The sequence below is a fragment of the Octodon degus genome, unplaced genomic scaffold (genome assembly GCF_000260255.1).
Source record: "Octodon degus isolate 3935 unplaced genomic scaffold, OctDeg1.0 scaffold00077, whole genome shotgun sequence".
Taxonomy (NCBI): domain Eukaryota; kingdom Metazoa; phylum Chordata; class Mammalia; order Rodentia; family Octodontidae; genus Octodon; species Octodon degus.
Window position 1 is genome coordinate 7,617,214 of NW_004524653.1, and position 20,441 is coordinate 7,637,654.

The window sequence follows — 20,441 nt, forward strand, 5'->3', positions numbered from 1 at the left end:
TTTTTTTTTTTGGTAGAACTGGGGCTTGAACTCAAGCCCTCGTGCTTGCCAGGCAAGCGCTTATTCTGCTGAGCTATCTCCCCAGCCCTCAACTTTAATTTCTAATTTGGCAAAATCAGTAGACATAACCCATATAAATAAAGGCTTTTTGAGATTGTTTTAGTTTTTGAAAAAGCGAATTGTCCATACTGCAAATATAACTCAGTAGTAGAGCACTTGCCTAGCATTCATGAGGTTCTGGGTTTGATACCTAGTGCTGCAAAAAAGAGAAAATGTCCTGTAATGCCATCTCATAGTGATAACAAAGCTGGCTTTGTCCCCTATGATTCTAACCTGCAATACATTGAAGTGACATGCTTTAAATTGTGTATATGCGTGCTGGGGATTGAACCCGGGGCACTTTGCCACTAGGCTACATTCCCCACCTCCTTTTTTTTTTTTTGGACAGGGTGTACAGGGTCTCACTCTGTAGATCAGACTCACAGCAGTCCTCTTGTTTACAGCCTCCCAAGTGCTGGGATTACAGGCATGTGCCACCATGCCCAGTCTCAATCGCCATCTCAGCGTGCCCCCGGGGGCGGGGCTGGCACGGCAGGCCCAGGCATCGAACTCCAGGACTCTGCATCTGCCTGAGCAGGCATTTTAATCTGCTGAGCTATGTGGCTGGCCCTGTCCTTTTTATTTTAAGGTAGGGTCTCATTAAGTTGCAAGGCTAATAAGAGGCCAGGGAGATGGCTCAGTAGGGGCCTGAGTTCAATCCCAGGTTCTGCCAAAAAAAAAAAAAAAAAATTGCAAAGCTAGACTCATATTTACCATCCTGCCTCAGCCTTCCAAGTAGGTCAGATTATAGTTGTGTACCACAACATCACAGTGCTGGTATTTTGTGTGTATCTTCCTTCTTAATGTCCTTGGATTGGATTAAGATCCCTACCTGCCCCCACCAAAAAGGGACTCCCTTTTTTTTTTTAATTTTATTTATGTGTGTGTGTGTGTGTGTGTGTGTGTGTGTGTCCAGCTCAGCCCACCAGGGGGCAGGGCTGGCTGGCATGTGGTGCTGGGGGATTGAACCACAGTCCCTGTGCTTTGCTAAGCTTGTTCTAAGTAGGTGCTTTAGACCACTGAGCCATCTCACCAGCCCCTGGGACCCTCTTTTTAACTAAGCATCTCTTTACAGCCCATCTCAGTCACATTCTGAGGTACCTAGAGAGCTTCAACCTGTGAAATCAGAGGGAATGTAATTCTAACCCATAGCCTAGTAATATCTGTGCGTGTGTGTGTGTGTGTGTGCGCGCGCTGGGCTCCGGCCCAGGGTTTTGGGCACTCAAGGCCAGAGCACCACTACCGAGCTGTGCCTGGCCAGCCCTGCGTTCCAGTGTGCATGAGCAGGTGTTCAGCTGTCCACCAGCCTTGTGGTGTGACTCTTCTTTTGGCTTTCATTTTCATTGGTGTAAACTTAAAAATTAATTAATAGTAAAAGTCATAATACACGATGATTTTTTTTGTTTTTGTTTTTGTTTTTGTTTTGTGGAACTGGGGATTGAACTCAGGCCCTTGCCCTTGCCCTTGCCAAGCAAGCGCTTCTACTGAACCATCTCCCCGGCCCAATGATTTTTGTTCCTAGCCAAATTAGGACTATTAAAAGATTAAAGTGTCAGTTTGCTTTTTGCTTGAAGAGACTAATCCATGATAGATAGTCGTCCAGCTGACTGTGCATTAGATGGAAATGACAGTGTCTTCCAGAGCAGCAAATCAAGCATGTTTTTAGGTTTTTGTTGATTTCTTTGAAGCACTGTAATTGTACTGTTTTATATTTTTGATCAACTATTTTGCTTATGTTTATTTTAAAAGAAAATATTTAACATCATAATGGGAAGTTAGAATGTCATTTGCCCTGTGATGAGTATGTATATCTTTGTTTTAGCGGATCTTGGAGTTCAAACCTGGGGTCTTGTGCTTACTAGACAAGTGTTCTACCACAGAGCTAAAACCCTAGTCCCTAAATTGGTATTTTTTGTTTGCTTTGAGCCAGGTCATGCCATGTAGTTTAAGCAGCCAGGATCTATGTAGCCCAGGCTGGCCTCAAATTAACAGTCCCCGAGGTGGCAAGATAGCTCAACAGATTAAAGCACCTGCTTAGGCAAGTGCAGGGACTGTGTTTTAATCCCTGGTACCGTATGCCATGCCACACAGAAAGAAAAGAAAAGAAACCCATCCCCCAGCCTCAGCCTTCCAAGTACTGGGCTAGCAGGCGTGTGTCACTATGCCTGGCCTGAACAGGCTTTTTCTTGTTTGCCACACTGGGGATTGAACGCAGGAGCATTGACCATGCTCTATCTCCTGCCAGTTTTATTTTTTTGAGAGATTGTCTGCTAAATTTCTTAGGCTGGGCTTAAACTGTGGTCCTCCTGCCTTAGTTTTCCAAAGTGCTGGGATTATGGACATGTGTCACCTTTCTTTACCTAAATAAGTTATTCTTTAAAATAAATACATTACTTGTAAAATGAATCATTTGATCACATGCTACCTAAAGTCATGTAATGCCAGGCAGGTGGCACAGACCTGTAATTCTAGCATTTGGGAGGCTGAGGCAGGAGAATTGCTGCAAGTACAAGGCCAGCCTGGGCCATGTAATGAGTTCAAGGCCAATCTGAGTTTCATAGTGAGACCCTGTCTCAAAAAGAAAAGTCGGGCCAGGGAGATAGCTCAGTAGAATAAGCGCAAGGGCCTGAGTCCAATCCCCAGTTCCACAAAAGAAAAAGAAAGAAAAAAAAGAAAAGTCATATAATGTACCATGAATGCCCTCTGTCCTTTTGCTTAAATCAAACCCCTGGATGCTATAGGTGAATTCTTTTTGTCAAATTTAAAGGCTACTTGACATGAATCCTGTGAGCCCAGCCTCTTAAAATACCACTTCTCACTGCCTTCCCTGCTGCCCCCCACATGCCTTTGTATCCTGACCTCATGTTCTGCACCAAGCAATCAGAGGGGTCCCATTCGCGGACCTCCTCTGTTCAGATTCTTCAGCTCCCCCTGTACTCAGGAACTGAGGGGGAGCCCTTGGTGGTCTGCGCTCATCATCCTCACAGCTTTACTAGTTGAGGCCATTGCCATTACTGACACTTAGCAAGGCCCCTCCCCGTCTCAGGTCTTTAGTCCTGATGCCTGCTACCAGAACGCATCTTGGTCACTATTCAACATTGTGGCCCCTCCCTCATAACCTGTGCTGACACCACACACTGTCAGTAGATAGTCCAAGCACTTTGTTTTCTTTCTGGCTTGGCTTGGTTTGGTTTGGAGACAGGGTCTTGCTCTGAAGTTCAGGCTGGCCTTGAGCTCACTTTGTAACCCGGGCTGGTCTTGGAACTCACAGCGATCCTCCCACCTCCGCCTCCCAAGTGCTGGGATTACAGGCGTGCACCACCAGGCCTCACTGGTTCAGCTGTTTTGTGAGTTACACACCTGCCCGGGTCATGGCCCCTTGAGAGCAAGTGCTTTTCTCTTGTTCACTGCTTAGCTCCCAGGGCTTAGAAAAGTGCCCAGCATGTAGCAGGGTCAGCATTTGTTCCATTTGTGTTGATGCTGACGTGTGTCCTATGCTTTTGGAAAGACTGTTGCACTGGGGACACCTCCCTGGCCTCTGGTCCATCCTTGGGGCCTCTCCTCACAGTCAGGTGATAAGCCTTGCTCCCCCCCCCCCCAGGGTCTGGCCAGCAGGGGCTCCACTTTCAGGCAGAGAGCATGTGGCCTCACCAATCCCTGTAAACAAAGTTAGATTACAGAGATGACTTTATTTATTTATTTATTTATTTTTTGGTGGAACCAGGGATTGAACTCAGGTCCTTGCACTTGCCAGGGAAGTGCTTATTCCACTGAGCCATGTCCCTGGCCCCTACATGTGGCTTGTCTGGATTACAGATTTCTTCCAGATACAAACACAAGTGCCAGGGTGAGTGGGGGAGGAAGCAAAGAACAGCAGCGTTGGTTGGGAGGACGGGAGGACGTCCCTGCCCCACCCTCCCACGCCTTGGCCCAAAGGCCTGGGTTCCTAGGCTTTTAGTAACACACCCTTGGTGGCTGTTTCTCCGGAGGTTGAAAGTCTTACCAACCAATGAGCATAACCTTAGCCTCAGAAGTAAGGGGCTAAGGGGCCGGGCATATAGCTCAGTGACACAAGCGCCTGCCTGGCAGGTGCAAGGTCCTGAGTTTGATTGTCAGTACCAAAAAAAAAAAGTGTGTCATAAGAACAAAACCAAAGAAATAGCCCTCCACTTGTAGGATGCTTTGATTGGCATTTGGTATGGGTGGTTTCATCTCACATTGGTGGATCGAAAGTGATCATTTGAACATGTGAACACGTCACAGAGCAGTCAGAGGGTGGTGGTGGGTGCCTGTGGTTGGTGCCCTGCCCTGCCCACCACTCACAGAGCACGCGCTTCTTCCCTCATTGTGCTGGTGGATACTGGTAGATTGTAGGTAGCACATGTGAAGTACGGCAGCTGGCGGTGTCTGCATGTTGGCTTCTGTATTCCCAAGTGGCAGTACTGAGCTGACTCTAGCTTTACGAGTTCCCCTGGAGCTGCTGCGATCTTGAATTTCTTTCCATTTATTTTAGGAGTAAAAGTCCCTCGCAATTTCCGACTGTTGGAAGAACTCGAAGAAGGTCAGAAAGGAGTAGGAGACGGCACAGTTAGCTGGGGCCTAGAAGATGACGAAGACATGACACTTACAAGATGGACAGGGATGGTAATTGGGCCTCCAAGAGTAAGCGTCGAGCCGCGGCTATAAATGTCAATGTCTTAATTCATTGCGCCTCCTTTTTAAAACATACTAGCCTTATCACAGAAAAAAAGCTCACCAATGGTATATTTTCTGAAATGTGGCTATTATATTTTGACCAGTTTCAGTTTGTTTATTTGAACCTCCTCAGATGCTGTTTAACCTCTTAATGGTAAGCAAAAACATTTTCAGACTCAGTGTAAATTTACAGGACAATGTAGACAATGAAGTTTGAGGTCATGTACTTTGAGATGTAGCTTCTCACAAACTCTTGTGAGAAGTGGGACTGCAGGGGTGGGCAGCCCTCCTGAAGCCAGTCTCCAGATGAACTGGGGAAAGCCTCCCTCACAGTTGTGCTTTTATGCAGTTCTGCAGGCCTGCTGTGTACCTGGATCCTCATTCATTGTACGTTTGGCAGCCAGCAACTGACAGGCCCAGAGGCCTTTGCAAGGGAGATGAAGGCAGAGGCGTTGGGAAGTAACCTCCTTGGAGCTTTCTGAGCTCTGAGTTCCCAGTCTTGGTGATGCCAGTCAGCCTTTTGTGAGGGTATGTCGTAACCTCTCAAGCCATCTGATTTCGGTCTTGGAAGTTCCTATTGCTTCCGCTGTGCTGTGTGGTTGCATTGCGTTTTGCGATGAGAAAGTAGACTCACAGGAGTGAAATCACGTAGCTGGCAACGCCCAGAGCAGATCTGTGCCACGCTGTCGTCCTCTTGTTTTACCTGTGACTTTTCATTTGTCAGCATTATAGAATTACCCGGAGGGTTGAGCACTGTAGTAGCTAGATATAGTGTTCAGAAATAGACTCCTGCAGTGTAGCACGTTTTATGAGCACAGTGGTCCTGCCCGGATGTGGCAGGCCCTGCCTGTGTCTGACGATACTTGTTCCTTTTGACTACGCAGGCCAGTGCACTCCATTGTGGCCCTGTCTGAAACAGGCCAGAGCTTCCGTGTGCTCATTGTTAAGGCAGTGGTGCCCATCTCAGTTATTGACACTGATAGTGAATGGACTGGCTTTGCCATTTGATGGGTGGGTGGGTGTGTGTGTGTGTGTGTGTGTGTGTGTGTGTGTGTGTGTTGAGACAACATCTTGCTGATAGTTCAGGTTGGCCCTGAACTCACAGTAATCCTCCTGCTTCAGCTTACTGAGAGCCAGGATTACCGATGTGTGTCACTGCATATGTTGTAACCCTGTAGTTTTGTAGGAGCTTTTATATTTAATGTTTTTCCTCATTTCTTTATCTTTTTCCTATGAAAAACAGATTATTTGTATCTGTTAAATACTGAGACAGAGGGGTCTAATAATGCTATTTCTCCAAGGAGATGATTTTGTTAGCTGTCTAGGAAAAGTTATTATGTTGCTAGTGGCTTTTTGCTTTGCTCAGAGATCAGACTAAAAGTTTTGGGGTGTTTTTTGTTTGTTTGTTTAGGGAAGGGTCTACAAAGTGTTGAGGGTCTCACTACTAGATCGGACTTGTAGTGATCCGCCTGTTTACAGCCTCCCAAGAGCTGGGATTCCAGGCGTGCGCCACCACGCCTGGTCTCAGTTGCCGTCTCAGTGGGCTGGCACCGCAGGCCCAGGGATCAAATCCCCAGTCCCTGTGCCTACTTGCAGGCACTTTAATCCGCTGAGCTATTTGGCCAGCCCTACTCAGATTTCGAATTATGGAGGGTGAGAAGTGGAAGTCTGCCTCCCTGCTCTCCAGAGTGCATGGAAATGAGACAGATGGGTAATTTTTCAATAAATAGGTTAATTTATTAATTTTCAGCTTCTGCAAGTTAAGAATAAACCAGTGTTAGCCTTGGATTCACCACGTAGCTAAGGTTGGCCTTGAATTCAACAGTGCTCCTGCCTCAACCTCCTGAGTGATCAGATTACCAGTGTGTGCCATCACACCTGGCCAGTGTGCAACACTTTGAATATAGTAAATACCATTGGATTACATACTTTTCTTTAAAAACTCAAAGAACCATTAAGTTCTGTGTGGAATATTCTGCCTACAACAGTAGAGGTTATTCTGAATTTCAGGTTATCTTCAAAGGGAAGTATATGGGGAGAGTACTATGTCAGTTTTTTTGGTTTGGGTTGGGTTTTTTTGTTCATTTGTTTTTTGGTTTAGTTCTTTTTGATACAGAGTCTTACTGTACACCAGGCTAGCTAGCTGTAAACTCGCTATGCAGCGCAGCCTGATGTTGAGTGTAGGATCTCCCAGCCTCAGCCCCCAGAACACTGGGTGTAGGGCACTACTGCACCCGGTACAAAGGAACGTGAATTTAAATGAGTAGGCACAGTGACCAGGTACTCTCAGTATACCTGTTTTTAATAAAAGTATCATTGAGATACTGTCCCTGTATTACAGGATGCATCCTAGTAAAGTGTGCACTTCAGCCGTGTTTATTGTATTGAGTTTACAACCATGGCTTCTCTCAGAACATTCGTCGTCCCAAAAGCCCCCCTCCCACTGGCGTCCCTCTTTACGGCCCTCCTTCCCAACTCTGAGATCCACTAATCTAGTTTGTGAATCTGTTATTGGACATTGCATATAAATGGAGTCATACAGTATTTTTCTTTTGCTTCTGGCTTTATTTAGCAGAAGTTCTTCAAGAGTCAGTCATGCTACAGCATCTCTCAATACATTGCTCCTTTTATAATTAATATTCCACTGTATAAATATACCGTATTTTCTTTTATGTATTTAGTACAGGATCTACACTGATCAGACTCATAGTGATCCTCCTGTTTTCAGCCTCCCAAGGGCTGGGATTACAGGTGTGCACCACCATACCCAGTCTTAGTTGCTGTCTCAGCACAGCCCAGGGGTGGGCCAGCACTGCACTCCAGAGATGGAACTCTGGTCCCTGTGTCTGCCAAAGCAGGTACTTTAATCTGCTGAGCTATCTGGTTAGACCTAAATATGCCATATTTTCTCGGGCCAGGTATGGTGGCACATGCCTGTAATCCTATCATTCAGGAGGTTGAGGCAAGAGAATCGTGACTTTGAGACCAGCCTGACCTATACAAAGTGAGCTCAAGGCCAGCCTGAGGAGGAGGCCATATATATATATATATATATATATATATATATATATATATATATATATAATTTATTCACTGGTGAACTTTGTTCCTTCGTTTGTTCATTTGTTTGTTGAACTAGGGACTCGCTGTATAGTTCAGGCTGACCTTGAACACATGGTGACCCCCCACGCCTCAGCCTGAGTGCAGGACGTGTAGCACATACCTTGGTGAGTTGGTGAACATTTTTGTTGCTTTTGCCTTTCGGCTACTTTGAATAATGCTGCGAGGAAGCTTTGTGTGTCCTTTTGGAATTCAGCCTCTTGAGTGTATACCCAGTGGCCTTGCTGGATCGTGTGTTCAATGCGGCATGTTTAATGCCTTGAACTGCCAAGCTGGTTTCCAAAGCAGTGTTCCACTGGCAGTGTGTTAGGATTCTCTTTTCTCCACATCCTCACCAACTCTGGTTATTGGACTGTCTTTTTGTCCCTATAGTTTTGAGAGTTTAGGGGAAGTTGTTTTGTTTTGTTTTTAATAGTGTTTCAGGGGCTGGAGAGATGGCTCAGTGGTCTAAAGCACCTACTTAAAAAAAAAAAAAAAAAACAAGCTCGGCAAAGCATCAGGGACCTCGGTTCAATCCCCCAGCACCACATGCCAGCCAGCCCCGCTCCCTGGTGGGCTGAGCTGGCCACACACACCTCTCTCTCTCTCTCTCTCTCTCTCTCTCAAATAAATTAAAAAAAAAAAAATAGTGTTTCAGGGGGCTGGTGAGATGGCTCAGTGGTCTAAAGCACCTACTTAGAACAAGCTTAGCAAAGCACAGGGACCGCGGTTCAATCCCCCAGCACCACATGCCAGCCCGCCCCGCCCCCTGGTGGGCTGAGCTGGCCACACACACACACATAAATTAATTAATTAATTAATTAATTTTTTAAAAAATAGTGTTTCACTGTGCAGTTCAGGCTGCCCTTGAACTCACAGCAATCCTCCTGTCTCAGCCTCCAGAGCACTGGGATTGCAGGTGTGTGCCAGCACTCCCAGAGCCCCTATAGCTTTGTGTTTTGTTTTGTTTGCCCCTGTAGCTTTGATTAGCCTGCTTCTCCTGAATTAAAAACAGTTCGGTTTTATTTTTCAGGGAGGGATACCAAGAATCAAACTCGGGACCTCCCACTTGTCAGGCAAGCACTGTGCCACTGAGCTAAATCCCTGGCCCTTAAAACAGTTACAGAAGAAATTTCCTGCTTCTAAGTGCTTCCTCTGGCCAACTTAATTGATTTCAGCATACAAGATACATTCTTTCCAGCTGGCATATCAACGTTGTTTTGTTTTGTTTTTTTGTTTTGTTTTGTAGAAAAAGAAAAAGAAATAACCTGGGTGTGGTAGCTCACACCTGTAATCCCAGCATTGGGAGGCTGAGGCAGGAAGATCTGTGCGTTCGAGATGAACCTGGGCTACAAAGTGAGCTCAAGGCCAGCCTGAACTGCATAATGAGACCCTGTCTCAAAAAGACAAAAATGTCTTACATCAAAATTTAGCAACCATATCCCACATAATCTAACAATTCTGCTAGGAATTTACTTGAGTTTTTTTTTTTTAATGCATTGCCCAAGAGCAATGTATGGAATTAATTTCTGCAGCATTGTCATTAATAGCACAGTGATAGCCATGTGTGGCCTTCTGGGTGCTCCCACTCCTTTTTTCCTCTCAAAGAAAAGCAGGTCCTCTGAACCTTAGATCAGACTTCTCTACCCCAGTACTCTTTGTCAAATCCTGACAAATGTATGACTGTACACAGCAATTAATAAGGAGTATTTCTCCTCCAATGACAGTACTAATCTAGTCAGATTATAGTATAGTTTTTTCACCTTTTTCTTTTTTACTGTTGTTTCATGTGCTTGCTTGCATGCTTCTGTGTGTGTGTGTGTGTGTGTGTGTGTGTGTGTGTTGCTGGGGATTTCTGTTTTGATTTTTTTTTTTTTCTGATTCCATGGATTGAACCGGCACCTCCACACCTGCTAGGTAAGCCTTTACCACGAGCTACCCACCCCCAGCCCTAATCTCGATCCTTGTATTGGACCTTCCTGTGCATTACAAAATTAAAATTTTGCAGTGTTCTGGCCGCTACTCACTAGATGGCAGTAGAACCCCTGCCCCACTCCTGACCACAGTGTCTGCAGTCCCCTTCCCAGGCAGTTGGAAAGCACTGTTTGGCTGTGGGACTCTCCAGGGTAATTTCTGCGCGTGTGTGCGTGCATGCGAGTCCAGGTGTGTGCTTCTGCAGTGCTTTCCCACAGTGCTGTGTGAGCTTCCGAGGACCAGCACATGCGTCCCAGTGTGTGAAAAGAGAGGAAAGCACTCCCTTCCCTGGGTGAGGAGGCTTTGTACAGAACGGAAACTGCTGAGTCCTTGTGCTCAGGGAACACATACATACATACATCTTTCATTTTGTGAAGCATGTTTTGCAACTTCATTATCTTCACTTGCAGATACAGTAGTGGGTATCTTTGTATCCATGCATATGGACCTGTTTCTGTCTAAGAAGGTTTCAGAGATGCACAAGAGTCCATGCCTATGATCCCAGTGACCTGAGAGGCTGAAGCAAGAAGAACCCAATTTTGAGGCCAGTCAGAGCAACTTGATGAGACCCTTTCTCAAAATAAAATTTAATACCAGGCATAGTGGTATATACCTCGTAATCTAAGCCCTTGAGAGGCTGAGGCTGGTGAATCGCTGCAAAGTCAAGACCAGCCAGGGCTACATAGTAAGTTCAAGGCCAGCATGCATGACACAGCAAGACCCCGTCTTAAAAAAACAACAAAAAAGCCAAAATTAAAAAGGGGACTGGAGGTTAACAAGCACAAGATCCTAAGTCCCATCTCCAGCCCTGCATGCCATGTGGCCCCAGAAGCAGGTGTGGTGGCGCACGCCTGAAATCCCAGCACTCATAGCAGCACTGGGGAGGTCAAGACAGGAGGATCTCTGAGTTCGAGACCAGCATGGGGGCTGCAGAAGTGAGTACAAGGCCAGCCCAAACTGTCGTGAGACCCTGTCTCAAAAAAGAGAGAAGCCCGCTCAGTGGTAGAGCACGTGCCTAGTGAGTTCAGTCCCTCCTGCAGAGGAGAGAAGGGGAAGGGGAGGAAGCCAGGCAGGGAACCTCTTACCTGTAATACCAGTACTCAGGAGGCTAAGGCGGTGAGATCACTGCAAGTTCAAGGCCAGCCTGAGCTACTTAGTTTTGAAACCCTGTCTCAGAAAAAGAAAAAAAGGAGGAAGGAAGGGAACACCCTTCAATTATATACTGATACTTGTATTTTTTTTTTAAATCTCTGCAATGTGGAGTATATAAAAGTAAGAGGCTAACTTAATTCTCCTTAATTTTTTGTGTTAGGAGAACACAAAAGCCTATCAGATACTTTTTCCCTTCCAGGTTTGAGTTATAACTGACTGGATAAAAATTGTATATCCTTAAGGTGTATACAGTGATAATTTGGTATGCATGTATATTGTGTAATGAATACCATAATCAGATTAAGCAGCGTGTCCATCAGCTTATATTGTGTCTGTAGCAAAGGCAGTTAAAATGACTCTTCAGCAAATTGCAAGTGAAGAATACAGTGTAAGTGTGGACAGTGGCACACGCTAGATCCCCAGAATTGCTTCATTGTATACTGAAAGTCTGTCCCCTTGGTCCATTTGCCCACACTTTAGCCCCAAGCAGTGAGCACGCTGCCCTCTGCCTCTGAGTTCAACTCTTAGATGCCCTTAGAAACAACATCGTACAGTAATTATCTGAGTCTGGGTTTTCACTTGTGTAATATCCTCCGTCTGTGTTGCTGTGAATGCGGATTTCTTGTTTATGGCTGGATGTTCCACTTGTGTTTGTGTGTGTTCATCTGTTTGTCCATCGGTGGCACTTTAGTTTTTCTGTCTTGGCTCATGTGAATGGCGCTGAGCCAGGAAGTACAGCTGTCCGAGACACTGATAGTTCGGTCGGGGCAGTGCACACCTGTAATCCCAGCGCCTGTGAGCTTGAGGCTGGAGGATCGCAAGTTTACAGAACGAGACCCTGCCTCAGAAGAGAAGACGGTGATTTCATGTCCTTTGGGTATGTGCCCCGTACTAGGCATCTCAGCGGAGCTATGTGATACGGATATGTGCCCCGTACTAGGCATCTCAGTGGAGCTATGTGATACGGATATGTGCCCCGTACTAGGCATCTCAGCGGAGCTATGTAATACAAGGTTTTTCTTTTTTTTTTTCTTGTGGTGGAACTGGGGATTGAACTCAGGCCCTTGCACTTGCCAGGGAAGCGCTTATTCCACTGAGCCATTTCCCCAGCCCCTGGAGCTATGTAATACGGATATGTACCCCGTACTAGGCATCTCAGCTGAGCTATGTAATATGGAATCAAATGGATGTTGCACTGAAAAAAAAAAAGGTACGGCGTGAAAACGTGCTAATACTGCAGAAAATGACAACCTCCCTCCTGAGCAGGGAGGTAAGAGGAGGCAACTGGGGCTCCCAGCTGCTGAGACTGGCAAGAGGAAGGTGAGGGGCTCTTCCTGGTATGTCCCAGCAGGAGCAGCAGGTAAATAGGACAAAACGGGCGGGGAGATGGCTCAGTAGAATAAGCACTTCCCTGGCAAGTGCAAGGATCTGAGTTTAATCCCTGAAAAAAAAAAAAAAAAAAAAAGTCCTTCCTATTCCAGGGCTGGTGAGATAGCTGAACATAGGTGCCTGCCTGGCAAGCACAGGGACTACGTAAGGCCTGTGTTCTCCTTTTAATTTTATATTAAAATCGTGATTAATTTGAAAGTGTAGCTTTGCATTTGTTTGGCAGTCAACTGACTCAGAAATGAGTACCATTGCTTAGGAGGGGCCAGCGGCACCAGGAAGTGAGCTGCTGCAACAGAAAGACAGAGTTTTTGCTACGATAACTGTGCCTTGTGGGGGCTGGGGAGATGGCTCAGTGGAATAAGCGCTTCCCTGGCAAGCGCAAGGACCTGAGTTCAATCCCTGGTTCCTTAAAAAAAAAAAAAAAAACTGCCTTGTCACTGCAGGGAAGTGTGTGCAGCTTTGAGCTGTCTTTCTCTGCTTTGAAGATGGTGGCTGGGATTCTAGGCAGCAGGTGTTCCCTCCCTGACCACATTCCTCTGAGCTTCTCTAAGTGAGGGACCCTGGAAGGACCCTGGAAGGGGGCTGGGCTGTGCCACACTGCGCCTGTTTGTCTGTTGCTCTCGCTGTGCACTCTGCTAGCAGCCTGATCCTGGCATTGGCTGTGGGGTTCAGCCTTGAGTTTATTTTCAGTCACAGGCCAGCCTCATCACAGCTCCTCCTACCTGCACCCCAAGGGCCAGCTGTAGCCACCTGCAGCAACCAGACCCCAACCCCTGCTGGAAGTCTGAGTTCAACCCAGCTCTCTTCCTCAGGCCCAGCTTGCTCAGCCTCAACTTTCCCCACCGGTTCCTGCAGTTACTTCCCCTGGGTAAGCGCAGGTTCCTTTTTTCCCCACTTTTTTGCTTTTTCAGTCCACTGATACCTGTTTAATAGGTTCCCTATGCAAAAGTCTGTTTTACATACCTGTTACAGTATCTTACTCCTGACTAACCTTAAAACCCCACCCCTCCCCCAGCAAAGCCAGTGGCCAGGTGGTACATCTCCTGACACAGCTCTGCATCCTGAGCCATTCAGCTCTTCTTAGGTTCTGAAAGCTGGTCTAACACAGCGTAGGAGCAGTGAATGTCATTTAGAGGGCTGGAGATGTGGCTCAATGGTAGAGTACCTGCTTAACATACAATAGGCTGAGATTTTGCATATACACACTAAGATAATTTAGGTATTATGACATAAGATTTGAATTTGATAAGTTTGGTTGTGGGGTACAATGGTACATACCTGTAATCCCAGCACTCTCAGACTGAGACAGGAGGGTTGTGGCAAATTCTAGGCCAGCCTGGGCTGTTATATAGTAAGACCTTCTTAAAAAAGCCAAAAGGAAAAACAAATAAAAGGACTGTTAAGAATTGATTAGCAGGGCTGGCAAAATAGCTCAGCGAACTAAGCACCTGCTTAGGCAAGTGCAGGACGAGGGTTCAATCCTCAGCACCACAGGTCATGCCAGCCCTGTCCCCAGGCGCACTGACCCAGGGCCACTGAGACCAGGCATAGTGGCACACACCTGTAGTCCCAGTAGTGGGTGGGCTGAAAGCAGGAGAATCATTTCAAGTCCAAGCTGTGTAGTGAGACCTTGTACGAGATACAGAAAAAAAAAAAAAATGAGTAGCAGTTAACTGGTTGACCTGTATTACCTTTTTGTGTATTTAATTTTCTTTTATTTTTTGTAGCAGACACTTGCTTGTAGGTTTACAGAAGAGTTGTGAAGGTGGTACAGAAAGTTTTCTATGTACCACCATTCCCTACCCCATTTCCTGTGTTAGCATCTTACCTTCAGTGCGGTATGTTTGTCATGACTAGTGAACCAATTTCTTTTTTTTTTTTTTTTTTTGCGGAACCGGGGATTGAACTCAGACCCTTGCACTTGCCATAGTGAACCAATTTCAATAATTATTATTAACTAAAGGACATACTTTACATGCTCTTTGTTTTTACCTCATGTCTATTGTTTGTTCTAGAATCCTATGCAAGATCTAGCATTACATTTAGCCATCACATCTCAAGCTTCTCGTGGCCTTGCCAATTTCGCAGATTTTTCTTGTGTTGATGCCCTTAATGGTTTAGGGGAGTACTGGTCAGGTATTTTGTCTCTACTGCTGGTTTTTAGTGGTTAGGCTGGGTTATCTTGAGGTACATATTTTAGGCTCAGGAAAATCTTATAATCCCCAGGCTCTGGGCCTATGGCCCTAGCTGGAGGGAGGTGCTGGTCTCCGGCTGTGTGTACGTCCTGCTGTCCTAGCAGTCTGCCACGTGTGCACCATGAGCACAGAGTCAGTCTTCTGCAGTTAGGCGTTTGTGGTTCTTTATCTATTGCAGGCAGTGCAGTTCTGTGCACGAGTAGGAGACCATCTGTAGGAAATGACTAGACATGGATTTGTGGGCTGGGGACATAGCTCAGTGGCACAGAGCCTGCCTGGCAAGTGTGAGGTCTCGAGTTCAATTCCTGTATATATAATCAACTATTCAGGAGGCAGACCAAGGGGATCATGAGTTTAAGGCCAGGCTAGAAAACACCATGAGATCCTATGCCAAAAAATAGAATTTGGTCTGAGGGTGCCTGTGTCACATTTGGGTGGCACTGCCAAATTGCCCCGTGACATTTAAGGCATTTCATGTAAGTGGAAAGTATTCATTTTATGATTGAATAATGAATTTTTTTCTTTTTCTTTTTTTTTTTTTTTTTTTTTTTTTTTTTTTTTGGCAGAACCGGGGATTGAACTCAGACCCTTGTGCTTGCTAGGGGAGCTGGAACCCAGAGCTTCGCATATGTTAGGCAAGAGCTCCACCACTAAACTCTGCCCTGTGTTTTATTGTTGTGCAATACTTGTACATATTTATGGTTTTCTGTACAGTTTAGATATGTGCATGATGATCAGCTGCTCAAATTATGTAATGATCAAATTGGGATAATTAGCATTCCCATCATGTTGAGCCAGTTAATCAAGAGCAGTTTTCCTGCCATAAACAGAATGCTCCTGCCGTTCTCTGTCAGGCATTTTCTTTCTTGGATGAAACCTTTCAGCAGGTCTAGAGCAGTTGTGAATGAAATAAAACAAGAACATCCAAAATCATGTTTTCTACTAAAAACTCTTGCTTATATATAATTTATTTTTTTTTTTAATGCATTTAGTGCAGGGTCTATAGGGTCTCACTGCACAGATCGGACTTGTAGTGATCCTCCTGTTTTCAACCTCCCAAGCACCAGGATTTCAGGCACGCACTACCATACCCTGTCTCAATCGCTGTCTCAGTGTGCCCCGGGGGCAGGGCCGGCACGGCATGCTGGGTATCGAGCCCCGGTCCCTGCGTCTGCCCACCCCCACTGAGCTATCTGGCCGGCCCTCGCTTGAGATTTTAATGATTCTCTGACTTGATAGTGTTGAGCATAGTGTTAAAATCTGATCTGTGCATGAACCAGAGCCCTGTTGCTAAGCTGCCCGCCCTCTTAGCCACTGGAGACAGGAGGAGGAGTGCAGTCTGAGCAGCACTGATAGCCCGAGGCGAGCAGACAGATGCCTGCCTCGCTGTATCCAAGCCTCCAGGATGCATTAATGAAGGATTTCAGGGACTGGAGGTGGAGCTCACAGCAGCTATGTAGCTTAGCATGCATGAGGCTGAGTTCTATCCCAGCGTCAAGAAAAATGAATTTTAAGAACGCTGGCTTCGGTAATTACCACAAGCCCATGCCCTCCCCCACAAAAAAAAAAAAAAAAAAAAACCTCTTCTTATGTAAGAAATTTCATCTTTAAGGGGCCGGGGAGATGGCTCAGTGGAATAAGCTCTTCCCTGGCAAGCGCAAGGGCATGAGTTCAGTCCCCAGTTCCGCCAAAAAAAAAAGAAAGAAAAGAAAGAAATTTCATCTTTAAATGGTGTAATCAAAACATGGGAATGTGAGTGCGGGCAGAGGGTAGAGGGCTGGCCCTGGACCCGCTTGGTCAGTGGTTCCTTGAGTAGGTGGTTCTGGTGGGCCCGGTACCGGGTACTGAGGATGCAGCTATTACAATTTGCATGCATTACTATGTCAGCTATGTCCTTGTTGGCTTCCTACTTGCTGTTTTCTGAGGGATTTTCTTTTCCTTAGAGGAAATACCTTAAGATAGTTGAAAGATAGTGTTCATTTATAAAGGTGCAAAGAGTAGCATTCATTCATCCACCACACACTTGAGTACAGGCTGCTGAATACCTGCTCCTCGCTGAGTTCAGGGAGCTCAGGGGATCCAGACTTCGGAGGGGGCGTCTCTTGTGATGGGATCTGGAGGGGTCTCAAGGTGGAGAGAACTTGGTGTGTTGGAAAGGAAGAGGGGAGATATAAAGAGAAGAGGCCAGGGGTGCAGCTAGCAGCGGGCACAGAGAAGCAGGTGGCAGGCGGCCATCTGAGGTGATGGTGTGGAGTTAGTGGGAGCTGTGAGGTCTCTTAGAGGTCGAAACAGTAGGTTCTTGCTGATAGTTGAAAGGTGGCAGAAGAGAAAAGGGACTAGAGGCTGCTGCTGGGTTTTTGCAGAACCCACTGGGTAGGAGGTGGTGGTGCTGCTTCTGGGGAAGAGAGAAGAGCAGGTTGAGGCTGAGTGGAGGTAGAGACCCAGATTTGAATTTCAGTTTTTCAAACTTGGAAGATGACTAAGATTCTAACAACTTGTGAATCTTAAAATATGTTCTCACTTTTTATCAGTAGTGGATCACTTTTGTCCTGCTCTAGAGGGTAATGACATCCCAGTGGGCTGAACTCCACCCCAGTACCACTAGATGTCGCTGCTGAAGCAGCAGCCACTCCTTGTGTAGCATTAAAAAAAAAAAAAAAAACGCTTACTGAGAAAGGGCCACTGCTGCCTTAAAGGGGGAGACTCACAGGAGGCTGGTCCCTACCCTCAGAGGGCAGCTGTCTGTCATGGAGAGAGTGCCCTGCATTGTGATCTTCAGAAAGTTAGGGACCAGGTGCCACTTTAACTGGGCATTCCAATGGAAAGGCCAAGGGGCCGGGGAGATGGCTCAGTGGAATAAGCGCTTCCCTGGCAAGCGCAAGGGCCTGAGTTCAATCTCCAGTTCCGCAAAAAAAAAAAAAAAAAAAAGGGAAAGGCCACAGGTGTAGGGGATTGACCTGTTTTTCCACAAAGGCAGAGTTGACTTTTTTTCTTTTTGCTGGCTCAGGCTGCCTTAAAGGAGGGTGGGGTCTGGTGCAGCAGGTGGAGCTGGGGATCAAACGAACCTTGCCAGACTGAGTTTGCCCAAGCAAGCGCTTTAAACAACTGAGCTAACTGTCAAGCCCCCAGGATGGCATTTGAAGGACTGCCTTTTCTTGTGCAGGTCCCACTAAATGCCAGCAGGCTCTTAGGTCATCATAATTAGCAAGAAAAGAAAAGCCACAAGGGGTGCACATTCCGGTGGAGCCTTTAGGCAGTGCGGCCTGGCCCCGCCTCCTGCACACTTGCTGCTCCTGAGAGAGTGGACACTTGCTGTGGCTTCCTGTGCAGAAGAACGCCTCCTACCATCTCCTGGGAGCAGGAGAACGGAAAAGCCCACGCTAGTGTCTCCAGTTGGACTTCATAATGCCAGTTTAAAATGTTGGCAGCGGGGCCAGCAAGATAGCTCAGTGCACTAAGCACCTGCTTAGGCAAGCACTGGGACCTGGGTTTGATCCCCAGCACCACCTGCCGGGCCGGCCCCATCTCCCCAGTCATGCTGAGTCCAGTGACTATGGGCGTGATGGCGCATGCCTGTAATCCCAGCACTGGGGAGGTTGAAAACAGGAGGACCACTACAGGTCCAAGCTGCATAGTGAGACCTTGTGCCAAATACACTAGAGAGGGGGAGGGAAGGGAGGGAGGAAGGGGGAGAGAGAGAGAGAGAGAGAGAGAGAGAGAGAGCGTTGGCAGCACTTAAGTGTCGTGCTATGCTTTATTCCCCTGGTGCCCAGAATCCGTGTAAGCCAGGGTAGAAGCAGGGCCCAGTGGCTCTAGCAGCAGGATACCAGCTCGTCAGGAGTAGATGGGTGTCATGAGTTCTCTCTTCTTGTTTGTAATTGCCTGACATCTCTGTACCCTTTTTTTTTTCCAGACAATTTATGAAAACCGAATATACAGCCTTAAAATAGAATGTGGACCTAAATACCCAGAAGCACCCCCCTTTGTAAGATTTGTAACAAAAATTAATATGAATGGAGTTAATAGTTCTAATGGAGTGGTAAGTTGCTTCTTTTGCCCTTGCTCACTCCTCTGGGTTGAGTTCTTTGTGCTTAACATCAGGGCCTTGGGGCCAGGCCCTCCTCCCGCCCCGGGTGCAGTGGCATCTGCACTTGTGGGTGACCCACCATTCATGTTGTACTCCCTCTGCCCCGCTCTACACTGGACACTTCAGGAGCTCATTCAGTCCCTGTGACAGCCCCATGAGGACACCAACGCGCAGAAATCAAAGGTCTCCCCTGCACCTCTACCTCCTGGGCCTTAACCTTTTCTTTATTTTTTTTGTTTTTTATTTTTGCGGTACCAGGGATTGAACTCAGGACCTTGCACTTGCCAGGCAGGTGCTTATTCTACTGAGCTATCTCCCCGGCCCTAAAATCTCTTATATCCTTTTTTTTTTTGTGGAACCAGGGATTGAACTCAGGCCCTTGCACTTGCCAGGGAAGCACTTATTCCACTGAGCCATCTCCCTTAACCTTTTCTTTAAATTCCTTTTATTGGCCTTGTTTTTTAAACTCATTTTTTTCAGGCTGAATATCTCTAATCCCAAACACTAATTTTTTTTTTTTTTTTTCCGGAACCAGGACTTGAACTCAGGCCCTTTCGCTTGTCAGGGAAGCGCTTATTCTACTGAGCCATCTCCCTGGTCCTAAAAATTTTTGAACAGCAACATGACTCAAAGAATTTCAGGTTCCCCAGGTGTAGTGGTACATCTCTATAATCCCAGCACTCAGGAAGCTCAGGCAGAAGCATTGCGGCCAGTTGAAGGCCAGCCTGGACTACACAGCAAGACCCTCTCTCAAAACAAGTTTTTTGGGGCTGGGGAGATGGCTCAGTGCAATAAGTGCTTCCCTGGCAAGCACAAAGCCCTGAGTTCAATCCCTGGTTCCGCCAAAATAAAAAAAAAAAAAATATTTTTTCCAGATTTTGTATTTGTTTTGTTTTTGGTGGTCCTAGTGATCAGATGCACGCAGTAGGCAGGTTCTTTACCGCCGCACTACACCCCATCCCAGGTGTCCCTGCCGTGCGTGTAGCGCCCCGAAGCCCGCTGTCTTCCTCAGGGCAAGGTCAGCAAGTGTTGAGGGGACGCCGCGTGTATCAGCGCTGTGCCCAGCCTTTGTCCTTGGGACACTGAAGGCTTGAAAGGAACTGGTGAGAGATGCGCCTTGTTGCCAGTCTTCTCCGTGCAGTGCTGTATCTGCCCCTAAGGTCCTGGGCACTGCTGAGCTTTGGGAAATGCTGTGCCAGGCTGACCATGGCACAGGCCCAGGCCTCTAGGCCTCTGCTGTCCTTACTGCCCTGGGCAGGGCAACAGCCCACCCAGGAGCAGCGCGTTCTTTGTGAGCCACGGCGGTTGGGTTGAGCCTCACCATGGCCTGGTCACCCCTTCCTTCTTGCAGCTTGGGGCGCACAAGAGGAAAAACAGCCTGACCAGAGGGAGGAGGCCTGCGGGCAGTGCTCTGCCACCGTGTGTCCTTTCTGTGGTCGGCACGTTCAGCTTGGCAAATGTACCGCATGCGGCTGTGCGATGGCTTCACCCCAGCGTGTAGCTGTCGTGTCGGAGAGCTAAAAGTAATTTGCTTTTGTTTGCCTTTTTTGTAGGTGGACCCAAGAGCCATATCAGTGCTAGCAAAATGGCAGAATTCATATAGCATCAAAGTTGTTCTGCAAGAGCTTCGGCGTTTAATGATGTCTAAAGAAAATATGAAACTTCCTCAGCCACCTGAAGGACAGTGTTACAGCAATTAATCAAAAACCCCACAGGCCCTCCCCACCAGCCCGCACCCCGATTCGATTTAA

General features: G+C 46.9%; 1 protein-coding gene across 2 annotated transcripts in view; it reads left to right on the forward strand.

Moving 5' to 3' along the window:
* The window catches only part of Ube2v1 (ubiquitin conjugating enzyme E2 V1), a 35,609-nt gene extending 15,174 nt beyond the window's left edge, over nt 1-20,435 (forward strand). Inside the window, exons 2-4 of one of the 2 annotated variants that reach the window (XM_004636043.3) lie at nt 4,613-4,761; nt 18,517-18,642; nt 20,244-20,435. In XM_004636043.3, coding sequence (XP_004636100.2) covers nt 4,613-4,761; nt 18,517-18,642; nt 20,244-20,390 — 422 coding nt within the window. In that variant the 3' untranslated portion in view covers nt 20,391-20,435. The remainder of the gene's footprint in view (nt 1-4,612; nt 4,762-18,516; nt 18,643-20,243) is intronic. The other variant, XM_023720688.1, reaches the window with a different exon arrangement.
* Nucleotides 20,436-20,441: the final 6 nt, after the last annotated feature.